Source organism: Gobio gobio (assembly GCF_949357685.1).
Source record: "Gobio gobio genome assembly, chromosome: 1".
NCBI classification, from domain to species: Eukaryota; Metazoa; Chordata; class Actinopteri; order Cypriniformes; family Gobionidae; genus Gobio; species Gobio gobio.
In genome coordinates, this window is record NC_137097.1 from 25,404,074 (window position 1) to 25,424,807 (window position 20,734).

At 39.6% G+C, this 20,734-nt stretch overlaps 1 protein-coding gene across 4 annotated transcripts in view; it reads right to left on the minus strand.

Moving 5' to 3' along the window:
* Positions 1–19,878, minus strand: part of LOC307122909 (stonustoxin subunit alpha-like) — a 59,817-nt gene extending 39,939 nt beyond the window's left edge. Inside the window, exons 1-7 of one of the 4 annotated variants that reach the window (XM_079811244.1) lie at positions 19,770–19,800; positions 18,801–18,935; positions 17,847–17,973; positions 15,322–15,420; positions 12,815–12,926; positions 4,495–4,607; positions 4,294–4,366 (exon numbers count right to left, since the gene is read on the minus strand). In XM_079811244.1, coding sequence (XP_079667370.1) covers positions 4,294–4,366; positions 4,495–4,584 — 163 coding nt within the window. In that variant the 5' untranslated portion in view covers positions 4,585–4,607; positions 12,815–12,926; positions 15,322–15,420; ... (1 more) ...; positions 18,801–18,935; positions 19,770–19,800. Of the gene's footprint in view, positions 1–4,293; positions 4,367–4,494; positions 4,608–12,814; positions 12,927–15,321; positions 15,421–17,846; positions 17,974–18,800; positions 18,936–19,769 lie in introns of all 4 variants that reach the window. The other 3 variants (XR_013816108.1, XM_079811243.1, XM_079811245.1) reach the window with 3 other exon arrangements.
* Between the last annotated feature and the right edge of the window lie 856 nt (positions 19,879–20,734).

Genomic DNA, 20,734 nt, shown 5'->3' on the forward strand with positions numbered 1-20,734 from the left:
GAACAAGTAGGATTAGAACAAATTCAACTCAAGCGCTCTTTGATGACGTGGATGATTACGTTACTGTTTATCATCTGTCCATCATCGTCTAAAGCCCGACCTGACAATTTCATTGGTCCGAACAGTTTCTGTTCGGGCATAATTACTTCTCTATTGAGCAAGTCCAGACCGAACTGCCCGAGTAAAAATGTTGTGAGCGGGGCTAAGTTCGGCTGGCATCCAGGCTATGTAGACTCCTTTATTACCGCAAAATCTAGTGTTATGAACGATCACACCGATGACGGCACTACTAAAGCATGGAGCGCAGAGTGCGCGATAATCCGATTTCCGACTATCCCTGTATTAGCAGGTTGCAGTTGCTTTCGTGGGTATTACTAAAATTACGCTATTTGTTGAGTGAGCATGTGCATCCACTTAAAGGTAAAATATCCACTCTGCATCCTATCAGAAGTAACAATTTTGTGCTCGTGAACGCGCGGTCCGGACGCATCTGTTTCTGTGCGATATCGGGTCTCTTGATGAACGAATTTGAAATTTAAGAGATACTAAGAAAATCAATGATCTAAATTAAATCGCAACTAATCTTAAAATCAGCTGATAAAATCAGCTGATAAACTCTAAACGTAACACACTTCATGGAGTCAGATAAATTATTCATGGATTCAGATTTAAAATGAAATATCAATAAATTAAGAGAACTTCACCAAAATGCTGAAAAGGCTTAAACACAGAATTCCTTTTGACCAAGCCGTTAGAATCCGTTTTTTTGGGCTAATGGATGGAAGTTCACAGGGGTCGCCCAGGGGGGAACCATGCACACAGAGGCACCTGGCCTGACACGAGGGTCTGGGCAAGAGGGGTTAGGGTTAGGACCAAAGGCTGTCTCCTTCCACCATGAAGGTTTACGTGGCCGCTATATCAGCCTAAAACGACCTCATGGAGAACAAAAAGGTAAGTCAGCACAACCTGGTCATCAGGTTCCTGAGGGGAGCCAGGAGACTAAATCCTCCTCGCGCTCCCCTCGTACCCTCTTGGGACCTCGCAGTAGTCTTAGTTGCTCTACAGAGGGCTCCCTTCGAGCCATTGCGGTCGGTTGATCTTAAGTTCCTGTCAATGAAGAAAGCCCTCCTGATCCCTTTGGCCTCCATCAAGAGGGTAGGGGACCTGCAGGCATTTTCGGTTGACGAAGCGTGCCTTGAGTTCGGGCCGGCTAATTCTCACATGATCCTGAGACCCCGGCCTGGATATGTGCCCAAGGTTCCCACCACTCCGTTCAGAGACCAGGTGGTGAACCTGCAAGCGCTGCCTTTGGAGGAGGCAGACCCAGCCTCGGCACTGCTCTGTCCAGTACGTGCTCTCCGCGCTTACGAAGACAGGACGCAGTGTTTCAGGACCTCAGACCAGCTCTTTGTCTGTTATGGTGGGAAGCTGAAGGGAAAGGCTCTCTCAAAGCAAAGGTTGTCTCACAAGATAGTGGACGCCATTGTTTTGGCTTACCAGACACTGGGGCGTCCATGCCCCCTTGGGGTTAGGGCTCACTCCACCCGGAGAGTAGCCTCCTCTTGGGCTCAGGAACCTGATGACCAGGTTGTGCTGACTTACCTTTTTGTTCTCCATGAGGTCGTGGTAGGCTGATTTGGCGGCCACGTAAACCTTCAGGGTGGAAGGAGACAGCTTTTGGTCCAACCCTTCTTGGAGAAATGAGAGCACAGACCCGATCGGGCATTTCCAGGTGTCTTCTTGGCGAGAAGAACACCATGTGACGAAGAGGTTCCACTTCAACGCATAGGCATGTTGTGTAGACTCTGCCCTAGCGGAAGTGATGGTAGCCACCACCAGAGGTGGTAGGGTACTCAAACCTGCTGTGTCCCATCCAGGAGCCACACATGGAGGTTCCAAAGATCAGGATGCGGGTGCCAAACTCGTTCTAAGGGAACACCCGCCCGTAGAAGCTGAGGTTTGACCATGGGGTGAGAGTCTGCAGGCAGGCCCAAGTCACTGGGACCCAGAGAATGCCCGACTGCCATACCCATCTTGATCGCAAAGCAAGTGCTGAAGCAGTGACATATAAGCAATCCGAGCGGCGTTACCGCGGTTGCAGATGCCATATGCCCCAGAAGCCTCTGAAATAACTCAGTGGAACCGCACTCTTGCTCTCGATTTGATGGAGGCAAGTCAGCAGTGACTGCGCGCTCGCTGGTAAGTTGCGCGCACATGGCGACAAGACGATATCCATACCGAGAAAAGAGACCCTTTGCACAGGGCAGAGTTTGCTCTCCTCCACGGCGCGGCCCAGGTTAAGGCTGCTGCTGGGGCTGGACGGGAGGGGGGAGGGCACCCTCGGCGGCGAACAGGCTGAGGCGACTAAACCAGCGGCTGGGTGCAGCAGCTGGCCGCTGAGGCAGTATGTGTTAACAACGTCAGTCTGCTTCTGGGTGGCCGAGAACTGTTGGGCGCAGTCCTCGGCCGCGCCGCCGAAGAGGCCAGCCTGAGACATGGGCGAGCTGAGGCTTCCAGGACCGCGTGAGCTCCTCATGCACCTCGGGAACGAAGAGGCATTGGGGGCAGGGCCCAACAGCTGTCAGGTGGCGTCCCCAAAAACTAATCGCCCAACCGCGAGCGCTCGTGACAGGGCGGAGTTCCATACCAGCCCGAGGCTCGCGGCTGCCCACGATAAACATGGCTGTTAACTCTAGGTCGGATCCGAGCAGTGCTGACACACCCGAAGGCGGAGCACAGCCGAATCGTCATCCCCAAAGCCCACCTTGAGATGGGGCAATCGACATCTCGTTGCTATCTGGAGTGTGAACGAAACGAACGGGGCGTCAACAGACGGTTCCGTCGCTTCAGTCCAGGCACTCACAGGGTAGCGGTGTGCGAGAGGGGGGTGTGGCCCGAGGAATGATCATCGGGGTTCTTAATACCACAGCACCGCCCTCAGGTCACCCTGGCCACCAGCCAAAGTACCATCTCTCTCGGAGACGGTAGGTTGGGGTGTGGCAGAGGGGACTCTCTCTCCTTTACGGAGGTCACTGAGTCTCGACCGCAACATCACAATGGTCATGTTGACATCCACAAACACTGCCCGAACGTGCTGAAGCCCAAACACTTCAAGCAATTGTGCCCATAAGACAGCAATGGAGATCAATCTCACCCGGAAGTGCGCGGGCGAACCGTCTTCAAAAAGACGTGCCACGCGCAAGCTCTTTTTGTGAGAAGATAGCTCTGCAGAGTGCCGAAGCGCCCAGGGAAAACACACACCGCTGTTGCAGATCACTGCACAGATCAGCAGGCAGGCAATGTGAGATCGCTGGAATGCGCTGTCACACCAACATCCTGGGGAACCGCTCGTCTCGAAGACTGAAGAGAGGACTTCAGAATTCAGGCTTGCAGGAGTGAAGAGATGCTCTTGGCTCCGAAGCAGAAACATAATGCGACATTGCCAGCGTACTTCCTTATATACCCACGCAGTGGGGTGGAGTTACGCATGCAAATTCCGCATGCCCATGGCATTGGCACTGCCATTGGGCGTTTTCTAAGATCTCGAAGATGATTGGCTTCTAGGCGAAACCCCTATTGTGTGTTTTGAAGCCTTAATTCAGAGACTAACATTTTTAAGCATAAACGTTATTCTCTCAAAAACACAAGCATGTACATTCTTGTTGCTGAGATATTATGATAGCCCAGTTTGTGTTGAACTGGTACAGTGTAATTACACTTTTGCCATTAATATGTTTATAAGCAACTGAAAAAAGCACAAATGTCAGAGCATGTCAAAGGGCCCCAAAACAGCTCAGACTCCTGGGGGTTAAGCTCACGCTTGCAGTATGAAACAGCCGTGAAAGATAACAGCTCATAGATTCCAAATCTCTCAACTGAGGATGTTGACACAGTTTTAAATTCCAGAGCTCACAGCACAAGAAAATTGTATGTGTCCATCTGATTGTACTTCAAGTCTTCTTCCCTTCACCGCATGAATCGCAGTAGCAAGAGAAGGTCTTCTAATTAGACAATTAAAATCTGGGTATTTTCTGACATGTGTGCCCATTTATGGTCTCTGTGACATGTCACACTATGTCACCGGACCTCAGAATTGGTGTGTTTTTTGGCACACATGCTTCTGCAGCAGGCATTCTCATAGAATCATGACCATGACGCAGCGTCTCACTCCCTCTTAGGGAACCGGGTTGCATACGTAACCTGAGACAATTTGTCCTTCTAATGATTTTGAATCCCTGAGTCTCTGTGATATTGTTGAGAGCATATTTACATTTTGTAACATTTCAATCTTACCTGGATATTTTGTGTTTTCTTTGGGTTCATCATTTAAAATCTGAAGCTTGTCAGGTTTGGGTTGTAGCACTTCCTATTTTTGGAAGGATGGTTCATAAAATCATATACAAAGATTTTTTATCCTTAATCTCATGAAATATATCTTGAGATATATATCTTATTTACACAGTTTACACATTTTGTCTGAGGGAGTGCACTTACCTGTGCATTCATCACAGCTAGGGTTGCCAGCCACAAACATGTACAGTAGATCCAGCTCGGCTGCTTCAGGGACATCATATGTGCCGCCATCTTGGAATCGTCAATAAGAAGACCTGTGTGAACGTCAGTGAAGGTCAGTGAAGGAGAAGCATACCACAACCTGGTCTAGTTTAGTTTCATTGTCATATTCTGCTTTGTTTTCCCTGTGACCATTTGCCTGAGTTCTCATTGTTTGTTTGTTGTTTCTGATTGTGCACACCTGTTCTGTTGATTATCATTCCATGTGTATTTGAGCACTCAGTTTTCCTCAGTTCAAGGTTCTGCGAAGATGATATTTTGACAAATGTTTTTAACAAAGCAGAGAGAGCAACCATTGACTACCATAGTATTTTTTTTCCATACTATGGTAGTCAGTGTTGCTCTATCTGCTTGGTTACAAACATTCTTCAAAAGATCTTGTTTTGTGTTCAGCCGAACAATGAAACTCATTCAGGTTCGGACAACTTGAGGGTGAGTAAATGATGACAGAATTCATTTTTGGGTGAACTATCTACTTTTATTTGTATACACAATAACAACAAAACGTTGTGCTTTTGTAAAATAAAGAAAACAAATAGAAAAAAACTCTCAAACTGAGATGGCAGAAAGCGCACCGTTTGTTCTCTGTTTGTTTCTCTGTGAACTATTCTCTGAAACGTGTTTCAAAAATGAACCGAAACTCAGCGAATACTTGCCACATAGTAGTAAGCTTAAAATGAAGTACTTCCTATTGAAAATGAATATTCTCTGTTTATGTAATCCATATGAAGACTTCAAGAGGTGTTTTCTCTGCTCATTATCTTTAATGTGACCACACCCACCACAGCTATTCCCACAGTAATCATTTATGTGAGCCACGTGAATGTGTAAACGCCTGCATCGCCTTGATAAACAAAGTATCAAGCATCATCATTGTGATCAGAGTGTGCCGTGTGATCAGAGTGGTTTGATCGGTTCAGTAAATGCTGCTCCATATCTGCAAGCGCTGTGAGTTTGAGTCACTTACGATGTGCATATGAAAAGCAAAATGTGCTAAACATTACATGTTTTTACCCCAAACAGTCGAGTGTTTGAAATAGATTTCATTTGGGACTTGAAGTGGCTTCTTATCACAGAATGAGGAAGACAGAATATTATTTTGTAGTATTATATACTGTAATTAAGGCTATATTGATCAGCATTGCATTATAATTATACTTTATTCTTATGAAAATACTCAAGATGGCTTGAAGAACACATATAAACCATATAATGTCACAGTAGTGTGTTTGTTGTAATTATATTTAATAAGTCAAAGTGTTTCTATCTTATTTTTACTCCGCAATAGCTGGATGCCTTTGTCCATATTTGGGATTTCCTGGTATTTCATTAGTTTCTGCTTGAGGGCGCCCTCCAGCTTCCAGTATGAATGAAACAGACATAGCATGTTTTTAGTAGTAGTGGGAAGTTCGGATCATTTTACTGACTTGGATCTTTGAATCTCGTTCAGCAAAATGAACAAATCTTTTTTTCAAGTCATTTCGTTCATTTCAGCAGAATCTAATTTACATGTTACATTTTTCAACACATTTAGTACTTATGGAATAAAAAATAAACTATAAGCTAATGCAGCCATGGCCAAACTTTGAGAAAGAAATTATTAATTAATTGTTATAGCTGGGTCTTCACGCTATGTATGCAGTCTGTTCGTTCACCTCACCTCCCGATGCAAATCGTTCTTTCTTTGATCACTGTGACAGCCTCATATGTAAATTAATAAATGCGTCCGGAAACAGAAAAGATTAGTTCATCTCTTGAGTCTCGGGTCATTCCTTCATCAAGTCCCAACCCCCATGCAGTCACCGGAAAAAGAAAAGATGAGTTCATCTTTCGAGTCTTCTTGTTCGAGTTGTTCTTTCAAGTCCCCATAGGCTGAATGCAGAAACAGAAATGTTTAGTTCATCTCTCGAGTATCGTTCTTTTTTCAAGTAACCGCTTCCCGGTTCAGTGTCTCGCAACATATACAGTCTAAATTATAGTCGTATTATTGACTGCATGTTGTGTATGTAATATTATAAAATCATCAGATGATATGTGCAATAAACATTTGTTATGCCTATCCGTTCTGACCAACCCAATGTGTCCAGGCTTCATAGGAAAATCAATTATTATACTAGCTAAAAAACTGAACTAAACAAACAAAAAAACTACGCACTTGTTTGTAAGGAAGGTTGTGAATTAACTAATTTCTATATCCAACACGGCTGTCACGTCACGTGACAAAAGAACGAGACTCGAGAGATTAACTGTTTCTGCATTCAGCCTATGTGGACTTGAACGAACGACTCGAACGAGAAGACTCGAGAGATGAACTAATCTTTTCTGTTTCCGGTGACTGCATAGCCTTGCCTATGGGGCTGGGACTTGATGAACGAATGACTCGAACTGAGACTCGAGGGATGAACTAATCCTTTCTGTTTCCTGTACAGAACATATGGGAGGTTGCGCATGCGCGGTCCACACAAAATGAACAAATCGCTCTCTGAGACAACCCGTTGTTCTCGAGTCATATTAAAGATTCGTTCAAAATGAACGAATCGTTCATGAACGACACATCACTTTTTTTTAGTGCTCAATAATGCTTACACCACCCTATTTCTGTTACATAACATTGTAGTATTAAATAACACAACGAAGAGGAATCACAGGAAACCGGTTTTAATAAGAGAAATTCGGGAGATAATTTCAGAATTCATGTCACACTTGCTACACATAGATATGAGATAAGTGATTAACTTGGCACAGGTGAATGAAATTAATAATTAAGACAGAATGGGGAAAACAAGGGCCGTTTCTCAATATGCGTTCTTGTCTGTACTTGTGTTCTCGTGAACTTGTGAAATGTCATCAGTCGCTGCCCAAGTACTGTTCCAATTCAAAGTTCACATCTTGCCATAGACAAGTACAGTTCAAATCCCCGGATGTGTCCTTGATCCGCCCCTTTTATCGAGGATGCATCGAGAGGAGACTTCAGACAGACCGGTATCCCAGAATGCATCTCGCATTAACGGACGCAACGATCAATAATGCCCCCCAACACCCCCGCATGATAAGCTGAACTTGGTTGTGCGCGACCCTCAACAACTAAGAACGTAACCGAGAGCAGAGCGACATTATCCTCAATTAAGTAATACTGTTTGCATGTGCTTTATAACAGAGCCTCATCGGGGAACGGCATTGTTTTGTCACTTGCAACAGATCCAGAATACACAAAATTTCTGCTTAAAATAAGCCTAAATGCTAAACAAGACCAATTTAGGATAGTAAGAGTTATTTTTAAGCACAAGCGTAATAAAACATTTGAAGTAAAAAAAAAAAAAAAAAATTTATTTATTACTTATATCGTAGTATAAACTTGTGAAAATTAAAATATTAAATACAATTATAAAATGTTAAAATATTTGTTAAATAGTTTTATTTATCATATTTATGTTTTATTTTTGTAATGTGTTTTTTTTTAAGTCATATTATAATATTGTTTTGAACTGCTTGTTATTTACAATGGCAACTATTAACCGTTTTATTTTATTTTTTGCGGGTGCGTTGAATTGTATTAAATCCACATAAAAATCCTAATAATCAAACTAAATCATAATAATTATTAATGTTAAAGTCGGCATGAAACGGAAGTTGAGATCGTCTTTTTCTCCTTATTGTGACGTATATCCGAGTGAAACGGCTTCTGAAATTAGAAAAAATGTAGGGCGAGGCTTGATTTCGTCCTTCGGGAATTGATTGGATCGTTGGAAGTTGGGCGTTGCTAACAAAATGGAGGCAGATTTGAAGTTTGCACTCAGTTGTGGAGAAAAACTCGATCTATCTCTTAAATAAATGTATTTTCTCTCTAAATCTTTTCTACATAATGTTACTGAGCATATTTCCTCACTTTTCGCTGGTTTATGCTACAGATTTTACTTATTTTAAGCCTTTTATGGCTTTATTTCTGTAAAGCTTTTTTTCACACGCTGCATTCCTCAGTGCGCGTCGTCACGATAAGCTGTTCGTCTGACTATAGGCTATTGAGTAATTTTTACATTAAAAAAAGCTTTTATTTCTCATATTATATTTCTCTCTTTTTGCCTCAAGTCCTTCTTGAAGAAGGTATTGTGTACACCGAGAAAAATGCACCTAACCACGATCAGTGATATGTTTCTGAGAGGAGGTGCAGAAACGAGACGGGGCGATAACCCCGCCCTCGCGCCATAGCACATGACCGGGAGAGAAGTGAGGTCGTTTCGAAGGGGGAGGGAAAGTTAGCATATTTGATTAAAGATTATAAGGGTAAATGAATTTTAAAAAAATAATGAAGTGCCCAGATAAATCAGTTATAGTAAACACTACAATATTAATATAAAAATACGAATTGTAAAATTTGATTTCATGCCGCCTTTAATAATAATATAGAGAGCCCACAACAACAAAAACAAATAAACAAACAAAAACATTTAAAAATATATATATTGTCCCGTTTTTTAATTAAAAGATAATAACAAATTAGGTTTTAGTGATATTTTGACCAAATAGGAAATGTTCCCGGTTTCCATTTCAGAAATCTGGTCACCTTACCTAAACCACATATTAATGTTTAATATAGGCCTATTATTTAAAAAAAAAAAAAAATCTAAACGAAAAGAGGCAGGGTTGTGTTTTATACTTCGTTTTGTTATAAATATATAAGATAATCAATGTAGCTACGCGTTGCCTGAACGACATTTGTGTGGCTAATATGTTAAAGATTTATTTGTAAAAAAAAAAAAATGAAAAGAGGCAGTGGTGTTTTATGACATATTTAGTTTTATTGTAGCCTAAAATATATGTTTCTCTATACCAAGTAGGCCTACGCGAACTTCTGACTTGCGTCCGTGGTAGTTAATTCAGGCTCGCCAAGTTCAAATTCGGAGAACGAACTCCAGAGGACGGGAGGATAGTCTGGTATACTCTGCTAATGATAGGGTTATTCAGTGTATTTATGTATATTTTAGGCTACAATAAAACTAGATATATGATAAAACACCACTCTGCCTCTTTTCATTTTCATTAAGAAATATTAAACATATTATAGGCACACAAATGTAGTGCAGGCAATGTTATTGCATGTATATTTATAACAAAACGTTTACATAAAAAAAAAAAAACATTAATATGTGGTTCAGACAAGTGTGATTATCACTGTAATAAAATTAATTATGACATAAAACACAACCCAGTCTATTTTTGTTAAATGTCAGTTTATGTGTTTAATAGCCTGAAAATATAAAGTTATGAAACTTCACTTTGCGAGGGAAATTTCGAGGGGTTTCTCATCCGCTATTGACGTTTGCTTGTTGGTGCGAGATACATTCTGGGATACCGGTCTGTCTGAAGTCCACAAGTCTCCTCTCGATGCATCCTCAATAAGAGGGGCGGATCAAGGACACATCCGGGGATTTGAACTGGACTTGGCTAGATGTGAACTTTGAATTGGAACTGTACTTGGGCAGCAACTGATGACGTTCACAATTGACGACTGATGACGATTCCTCCCGTCCTCTGGAGTTCGTTCTCCCGAGTCGAACTTGCAAGTCTGAACTACCAAGGACGCAAGTCAGAAGTTTGCGTACTTGGTATTGAGAAACTGCCTAGGACTGTGTCCTTAAATAGGGCACTAATATGAGGGAGCAGCCATTTTTAGTGGTGTCCGAAACCATAGTGGACGTTTTTGAGTGCACTCATTCAATCCCACAATTCACCGCAATAACGAGTGTACAGCCGATGTAGTACGAGCAATGGCTTGTTCGATGCACCAGCGCTGCGCAGACCGATCGGCTTATGTTATCAAAGTACCACGAGAACATTTCAAGAGCAAACGACTCCTTATGCTTTTGAATTGCTCTCACTCTCAACACCCCGTGTACCCTCATTCCCCATTACTCCACTAGTCCACTCAAAGGAGTGACTGAAAAGCACTGAAGGATTGAAGGTGCCAGAGGGGATGGCGTTTTGTTTGAGCTTTGCTTGTTTGTTATAATGAAATAAAATAAAATAAAAAATGCTTGGTTGATTGCTTTGTGTCACGCAGATTTATTTCTCAGAGAACAGGTGCTGCATCACCACGTCGTGCTTTTACAAAATATTATCCTCCATTGTTCTTCAAATTATAGAACTGAGAGAACAACGAAATGAAGACTTTTTCATACAACAACTGAGACGTCCTGTTCTCTTTCGCAATGGTCAACAGCTTGTAAGTCAAGCTTTAAGTTAACCCTAAAGCACTCTCTACTTGTGTGGCACTGAACTTACTGGGAAAGGGTAATGTAGGAATAATAATAAAGTAATTCATAAGCATTTCATTTAAAAATAAAAACTTAATTTTGATGTAATTTTTTTTATAGTAGCCTATAACATACTATATAGTAGGCTACTATACTATATTGCATGGGCGTCGAAAGCAAAAAGCAAAAAAATGTGGGAGTAGATGCCATAAACATTAAGTACAAATATCGCCTTGTTTACTAAACGTCTGGTTGGGGCAAACAAAGTTACGGAAAACCCAGAATTATTTACAGCAACAATAGTGTAGGGGTAAGACTAATGGCAGAAAGATTTGATGCATATCTACCCGAGGTTCGAAACCACCTTTTGCCGAACTCGCTCCGCAAAAACACGTGAAGTAAATGGTTTTCTCCATGACTTTGCCACCAGACAGAAACCGAACCTCAAGCTCACTGCGCCTGGGGATCTCTCGTTTATGGTGCCAGTCAAACTGTACCCTGGCCACCGCGCGAACAACCACCTCGATAAATTCCTCGTCATGGATTTACTATCATGTAAGACAGTGGTTCCCAACCACGTTCCTGGAGTACCCCCAACAGTGCACATTTTGGATGTGTCCTTTGTCTGACACACCCACATCAGGTCTTGGTGTAGCTACTAATGAGCTGATGACCTGAATCAGGTGTGTTTGATTGAGAAGACATGCAAACTGTGCACTGTTGGGGGTCCTCCAGGAACGTGGTTGGGAACCACTGATGTAAGGAACGATCGCAGACCCAGTGATTCATCATCATATGATGGTCATAGCTCAGAGGTGTTTATTCCTCTACATGAAGAGTTTAGCTCAACACACCTGCCTGACGTTCTCAGTGATCCTAATGACCTTGATCAGCTGCTTCAGGTGTGTTTAATTAAGGCTGGAGATAAACTCGGTGGGAGAAATCAGACACACTTTATTTTGATATTGAAGCATTAATAGATTTTAGAAAAATAGAATAAATATACAGAATTTAACGGAACTATAATGATAGTTTGAATATTTTGTGTTGAGCAATTTTTTTTAAGTGAATCAAATTGTGATTAGTATATTCATATTCTTGAATGTGACTGTGATAACTGAACTAACTTGTTGTTAAGTAATATCATGCTTTCTTCTTCAGATTTCAGAGAACCCAAAGGAAAAGAGGCAGTCGTCTGATGCAAGCCAGATCTTTAAACCTGAACCGTTGGACCGCCTGTAGTTATAATGACATCAGACTTCTGAAACTAGTTTTATTTTTAAAGTTTGTAATGCTTTGGTCCTATTTTCCCCCTTTCTTTTTTAAAGAAGGATCTTTTATATCTTTTTTGTCTCTGATTGTGATAAACTGTTAAATAAAATAAATTGACTCAACTGCTGAGAAGGTGTCATTTATATTTTAAAGGGTTTTCTCCAAATTTGAAATGGTCCATTGAGTTGAAATATTAATGTTGGTTCTACATTAACTTTGTACATCAGATAGCAACATTGTTTTATGTTGTCATTACATTTCAGTTGTATTTTCAGTTTCAACAAAAGTGATCTAGAATCAGTCTCACATTGTAAAATTGATCAAACAATATTGCCAAAGATTAATTTTGTTAATTTCAATGTTGATTCAACATCAGTAATGTAGAATCCATCATAACGTACCGTTGATACAATGATATTACCGTTGATTTGTCGTTGAAATCTCAACATTACTTCAATATTAACTAAGGGTGCAAAAGTTATGTTAAAAATATCACTTTGTAATGTTGAATCAATATTATTACCATTGATTTGTAGTTAAAATCTCAGTATTGCTTCAACATTAACTGAGGGTGCAAGAGTGATGCTTAAGCAACATCACTTTGTAACGTTAATTCAATGTAATTGGTGTTGACGCATCAACACTGACTCAACATTGTTTCAATGATTACATGCTATCTGGGGTCTGATCATTCACACTGCGTGATTGACACTAAGAACCTCTTGTCCCTCGAGTATGATGCCAGTGTCTTTAGGTACAGCTTGTGCATCTCTGATGACGAAGATTGGTTTCCTGCTGGAGAATTTGTTCAGCTCCTTTCTTCTCCGAAACCTGGAAAAGAATTTAGGAAGGACTGGGGGTTTTAATACAGTTATTATTAAAAGTTTCTCATGGAAACAAACATGCATACATACAGGGCTCGCAAAATTTCATAACCCCTAGTAGCCCTTTTGGCAGGCTCTCTTGAGATTTTGGTAGCCCGAAAAGAATTTAACTAGCCAGAACAAAAAAATTAATTAAAACAAAAAAATATATATATATATATTTTTAATTTCTATGAATTTCTATCCTGACCTGTCTTTTTTTGGATAAGCAGAACTGAAATAATCACTGTAAAAAATGTCAGGCCTCTCCAATTGAACAATTTCTAGTGATTGATACAATTTTATTCACAGAATTTCAATTTTAAACATTTTCATACGTACGTCATCGATTTTCTCAAATTTCTCCACTGCGCTTGCAATCGCTTTCTTTCAGCAACAAAAAATTAAACGTCAAGTAAAAGTTATTTGGCAAAATTACATTTCCTTAATAAACACCATCTTAAAATGAAATATCTCCCTTTGCGTTGAACTTTGAACGTCATAACTTTGCAGATGTGGTTCATGCTCAAACAGCAATATTACACACTAACTAAATTTTAAAAAGTGAAATCATAATCAACCACCCCTTTAACAGTCGCACACATTTACCAGTGCTTGGGACACTGATTTAAGTGAAAATGAATCGCATTTTTATTTGAAATGAGCCTTCAGACTGTTTTCAGACATACAGGTCCTTCTAAAAAAATTAGCATATTGTGATAAAAGTTCATTATTTTCCATAATGTAATGATAAAAATTAAACTTTCATATATTTTAGATTCATTGCACACAAACTGAAATATTTCAGGTCTTTATTGTTTTAATACCGATGATTTTGGCATACAGCTCATGAAAACCCAAAATTCCTATCTCAAAATTTGCATATTTCATCCGACCAATAAAAAAAAAGTGTTTTTAATACAAAAAAAGTCAGCCTTCAAATAATTATGTTCAGTTATGCACTCAATACTTGGTCGGGAATCCTTTTGCAGAAATGACTGCTTCAATGCGGCGTGGCATGGAGGCAATCAGCCTGTGGCACTGCTGAGGTGTTATGGAGGCCCAGGATGCTTCGATAGCGGCCTTAAGCTCATCCAGAGTGTTGGGTCTTGCGTCTCTCAACTTTCTCTTCACAATATCCCACAGATTCTCTATGGGGTTCAGGTCAGGAGAGTTGGCAGGCCAATTGAGCACAGTAATACCATGGTCAGTAAACCATTTACCAGGGGTTTTGGCACTGTGAGCAGGTGCCAGGTCGTGCTGAAAAACGAAATCTTCATCTCCATAAAGCTTTTCAGCAGATGGAAGCATGAAGTGCTCCAAAATATCCTGATAGCTAGCTGCATTGACCCTGCCCTTGATAAAACACAGTGGACCAACACCAGCAGCTGACATGGCACCCCAGACCATCACTGACTGTGGGTACTTGACACTGGACTTCAGGCATTTTGGCATTTCCTTCTCCCCAGTCTTCCTCCAGACTCTGGCACCTTGATTTCCGAATGACATGCAAAATTTGCTTTCATCCGAAAAAGTACTTTGGACCACTGAGCAACAGTCCAGTGCTGCTTCTCTGTAGCCTAGGTCAGGCGCTTCTGCCGCGGTTTCTGGTTCAAAAGTGGCTTGACTTGGGGAATGCGGCACCTGTAGCCCATTTCCTTCACACGCCTGTGCTCGGTGGCTCTGGATGTTTCTACTCCAGACTCAGTCCACTGCTTCTGCAGGTCCCCCAAGGTCTGGAATCGGTCCTTCTCCACAATCTTCCTCAGGGTCCGGTCACCTCTTCTCGTTGTGCAGCGTTTTTTGCCACACTTTTTCCTTCCCACTGAGGTGCCTTGATACAGCACTCTGGGAACAGCCTATTCGTTCAGAAATTTCTTTCTGTGTCTTACCCTCTCGCTTGAGGGTGTCAATGATGGCCTTCTGGACAGCAGTCAGGTCGACAGTCTTACCCATGATTGCGGTTTTGAGTAATGAACCAGGCTGGGAGTTTTTAAAAGCCTCAGGAATCGTTTGCAGGTGTTTAGAGTTAATTAGTTGATTCAGATGATTAGGTTAATAGCTCGTTTAGAAAAACTTTTCATGATATGCTAATTTTTTGAGATAGGAATTTGGGGTTTTCATGAGCTGTATGCCAAAATCATCAGTATTAAAACAATAAAAGACCTGAAATATTTCAGTTGGTGTGCAATGAATCTAAAATATATGAAAGTTTAATTTTTATCATTACATTATGGAAAATAATGAACTTTTAACACAATATGCTAATTTTGATATGTACATCTGAACATAGTCTGATTGCTAATTTTTAAGTGGACAGCCTTAGCTAGCATTTTCACATCTCTAAAGTAACCTTGCCTTACCAGGAAATCTTTAATGAGGTCCTCCACTGCTTCTCCCATGTTAAGGATGAGACATTTAAGTGCATTCGCCCTCTCTGTAGCGGTGTCAGTATCCTGCATCTAGATAGTAAAAATGTATATAACTGGTTCAGTCGACCCATTCATTTAGTGTGAGCGTATCAAGGTTTGTTAAGTGTGAGATTGAGAGCTAATTTATGTAGGAAGGAATGCATGGGAATGGCCATACTAACACATAGATGCATTCAAAAGTAGAGACATTCAGGGGGTATGGTGGAAAGAAGATAGGGCCGGCCTTTATGGACAACAATCTATATCACAGTATACGTTATCAGTTGTATCAGTAATCATTACATGAAACGATCGGTTTGTGCGAGAAACCGAACAGCAGTTATATAGCTTTTATCTTCAAATACAGCAGAACGTCCACCAGCCTTCAGCGAGCGATATCTTCCGGCTTTTGTGAGGTCAATGTACATGATCTGACGGAGTGCCGGAAGTGATCTCTTGCGTATATCTCTACGCCAGATCATGCACTTTGACCTCACTTACCAGAAAAAACGATATAAATACTGTTCAGTTTCTCGCACTAACCGATCGTTTCGTGTCTAAGGACATCAATGTGTCGTCACGAGCTGCAGGGATTTGTCTGTGCATTTTTGTTTTTTTTACTCTCATAGATTTTGTTTTCATTCACATGCCATGTGGAGCAGTTATATGATGGATAGATGCAATTTTATGGACTTCAAAAACAGAGCAACCATTCACTGCCGTTATAAAGCTTGGAAGAGCCAGTACTTTATTAATATAACTCTGATAACGAGCTTGTGATCGTCTGAAAGAAGAATGTCATACACACCTAGAATGGCTTGAGGGAGAGTAAATCATGGGCTCATTTTCATTTTTGGGTGAACTATCCCTTTAATCATGTAGAAAAACATGAACATGAAAAATGAAAGTGGCAAGTATATGAAACCTCCATTTGATTGGGAAGTTTATAGGCATTTGAGAAATCTGAGTAAGACAAAAGCCCGAAATGTAAAATCTAATTATTATAAAGAATGTCTTTCTCATCATTTTAAAAATCCTATTTTGGAATAAAATTAAAAGTGTTACTAGTACATCAAATAAACCTTTAATTAGTCAAATTAGAGTTGATAATACAATACTACACGATTCTTTATCTATCGCTCAAGCATTTTTCTTCTGTCTGGTCTACTTTATTATCTCCTTCTTATATGAATCCTGGCACTTTTAATGAGACTTCATCATGTAATAGTTTATTTTAATTTAGGAAGATCTAACCAATTGATGTTCAGAATGCCATTAATGAATTAAAAGTGACTAGCGGTGTTGGACTAGATGGGATTGAAAATTGGTTTCTTAAATTATCCTCTCATATTCTTATGTATCCATTAGCTGATTTATTTAATCTTTCTTTGTCTACACGTGAGCTGCCAACTATCTGTAAATGTGCACGCATTACTCCACTTTATAAGGGAGGTGATGTACTTGATCCTAATAATTATAGACCTATTTCTTTTATATGTTCTTTATCTAAAGTTTTTAAAAAATTTAATTATAAACTACTTTCAAATTATTCATGTATTAATAATATTTTATAATCATCTCAATCCGGTTTTAGGTCTAATGACTCTTTAACTACTGCACTACTTAAGTTTACTAATGATGTGTTTCCAGCTTCAGATAATGGCAAATTTACAGGTGCTGTTTTTCTTGATTTAACTGAAGCTTTTGATTTGGTTGATCATTATTTGCTTTTAGATAAACTTCATGATATTGTTTTTTCTGAAAATACAGTTTTGTGGTTTAATTCATACCTCCACAACAGAAAACAATGGGAACTAATCTGATTTTGTACCTTTTTCTTCCAATTACCAAGTTAGGCACTCTGTCCAAACCTATTTTTTTGCTTTTCGTGCAGATAAAACTATTGGTAAAAGAGCATTTATGTTTAAAGCCCCAATAGACTGGAATAATCTACCTGCAGATATTAGATCCATTACATCATTTAGGTTGTTTAAACAATCCTTATCATCTTATTTTAAGGTAGACTGTGCATGTTATCAGTGATAATATAATAGTGATAATAACAGCTGTCACTGTTGTTCACTTGTGTCTTATTGATTGTGTTATATGTATGTGTAATATGTAATATATATATAAAAATATATTATATGTGTGCATAATTTTCCTGTAAACTTAGTGGTGCACTATTTATTTATTGTGTTTTTTGTTGTTTTTAGTTTTAGTTTTTTTGTCTTGTTGTTGATTGTATCGATGCTTGTATTTTGTTAAAGTTATGTTTTGATTGGTGAATATTAGGACCCCCTCGAAAACGAGATGGCACATCTCAAGGGGTTAATCCTATTAATAAAATTAATAATAATCTAAAACTGTCCCCAGACAGTGTCCAATACTATAAATAATGCATATTGAAAATCTATCTTATTATTGAGGACTTCAGAGGACACGAGGGTGAGCAGGAAATAAAAAAACATCTATACCTTTTCTAAAATTGGCAGCAGCCTTATCTTCTCCCAAATTGCTCCGCCCTTCTTCCTGACAACCTGGATCAGCTCACTGCACTCTTCATCGAGTCTCTGCATGAATCTTGCATCAAGGGGTATTCACCTGGGGAAATTACACATGTACATATATATATATGTCAAATATAGATGATTTGTTTCAAGCAAAGCATGTGATTTAGCTTTACATACATTTGATTAGCATTATTCATAATATGGATTAAAAATACGAATTTTGTGTAATTTTTTCTCACGCAATATTCTCATCAGTGTTCTATCAGCTATGACATTAAAATATAGCATATTTAGTTTGAGCCCATACTGTAGCATAGTGAAATACATCTCCATATTTTCCTTTAATAAAACAGTGCAGGGAATATTAAATTATTACTCTGTCTCACATCACTTACGGTGGAGTAAGGAGCAAGAGCGGGAACGATTCTTAACTATGCGTAAATTGTCTGCCATTAGACATGTGGTCTCCAGCGCCATTACTACTGCAGGCAAGGGCCATACATTTCAAGTACAAAACAGACAACGTTAAAACAAACTTTAAGCATTTATTTTCATTATCAACTGAATTCGGAAGTATTTTATTAACCTTCAAAAAAGTATTAATGAGTGACTGGAACGTCGTTCGACAGAGTGAATAAAAAAATGGCGCTGACTCGAGATATGTTCAACGCTTTAACGTTCACATTATTACCCTTGTAAAATGGTATGATTTTGTTTACTTATTTTCCCTTTTGCAATCGGTCAGGCATTCATTAACGTCGACATGGTACATTAACTAGTGTAAACTTACGTTAAGCTAGCTGACACCAAATAAACATTTTCAAACTAAGAGAAAGTCGGTAGAGCGACATAATTTCTGGCATAAAATGAACAGACTACTAAATACAGCTGCACATAATAAATGGTTGTTTAACTTACCAGAGTTTATCTGCGATGCATCTTGATTTTCTCTGGTGCAGGTCTGCAGGAAAGTGTTCCATGATCGTAGATTTGAAGAGCGCAGTCGAGATCTGTGTTTAATGTGCAGGCGCGGGCCTGTGTGTAACCTTGAAACTTTACATTCGTCAAAACAAATATTTCTTAGTTGAGCTCTTAATGAAAAATATTTAGATTTAACAATGTTTTGAACGGGGGAAAAATATTACTTGGAAAATAAAACAAATAATGGGTGAATTGAATTGAAAGATAAATGATTAATTGAGGTGATGAGGTACTGCTTGAAAACCTTTTTTCAGTGTATCTGTGTATATAAGGATCACGAGTGCTCTGGTCTTTGTGTGACACTTCAGGTGTGTCACTCGATCTTTGTTTACATCAGCATGAGTTTGAAAATCACATTTCATTGGTTCAGAATCATGTCAACAAAATTTGCTATGAATATTCTCAAATCTTGGAATACTGTGCTTTACAACGGTAACAAACTTGTGCTGAGTGGAAGCGGCATTCTTCCAGAAATGATCAGAGAAAAACAACAATTATTAAAACAAAGGAAAGATTTAGGAAAACACACAAATACAGAGACTTGAATTACTATTTGGAGCATTGGGATCACTAGACAAGGGTTAAATTAATAATATTTTGTGAAAACCTCAAATTCGACCAAAATTGACATTTTCCCACTTGTTTTGCCAGTAGCTCATAATTAGCATTACAACTCATTCTGCCAGCACGGGTCACACACACAGTTATATGATAGTTAAAATATAATATAATAGTTAAATAAAACTTTGCACTTTCTAGTCTCTCCAGTCTGTTTACTTCTTACATCTATCCTCTGAAAAACTAAACTTTTCCTTTCAGTGAACATGCAGATTGATTTGCTGTGAAGCTTTGCTCAACTGTCACTCCAACACAATAACACTGACACTGGATAAAATCACATCTTACCTGGAGTCTCTGTTCTTGATATGGTGAGTCTGAAGCGGATCAGAAATCTGTTGTGATATTTATAGTCCTGCTACTGAGGGAACGACTCATGAAAACATGCAATGTCGGGAAATGTTGTGAAAGATTGGAGAGGGGGGGTGGCCAGTGGCCTGAGTCAATGCCCCTTTGACCTTGAAATGCTTTCTGGCAGTACACAATCATTTTGTGTGAGGTACGGAGTAGAAATGATTAAAGATGTGAATTGAAACAAGTTGAATAATCTTTATGAAAGGCAGTTGCTGTGAATGAAACATAGATGAAACACTTATTTTGTGTAGTGAAAAGGATACTTTGTGATTTTGTGTATTGTTCTAACACAACTGAAATTATGCTGAAATGTTTGATAAAAGTGCACTTTTGATGATCTGTTGTGGTATTAGTGCTAAGAGTTTTGAAAATGTACCAGGTACTTGTGAAAATTACACCAAAGCAATTAATAAACGTCTCGGTGTGATCAGTTTGAATTTTTGTAGTAAGGGTTCTGAAAATGTACACCTAACTTGTGAAAAGAATCCCAAAGCAAATTAAAAAACAGTAACGTCTGCCTCCTTCCCCTTCCACCCCCTGTCTGAGGTCAGACGGGCCTTTGACGCGCTTTAGCATCTGGCCCTGAAGCCGTATGTTTCTGGCCGTATGCTTTTATTCCAACATCTACTGATGGTTTGGCATTAGAGGCCGGTTGTGAATGGGTTGTTTGACATTGGATAGTTTAGTTAGTAATAGGCTCTCAGTGAGCCTCCTTAGTTACTGCTTTCTATGGAGCATATTATGCCCTTTTGGCTCAGGTTTTCTCTTCCTCTTTGCTCATGGTTTGATAGCGCTGTCAGGTGGTTAGGCTCTCCGAGATATCAGGTAATATCGATACAGATAGCATCATCGAGTAGTTGGCTTCTCTAAGCCTGTGAGCTGTTCTGAGTATGGGATGT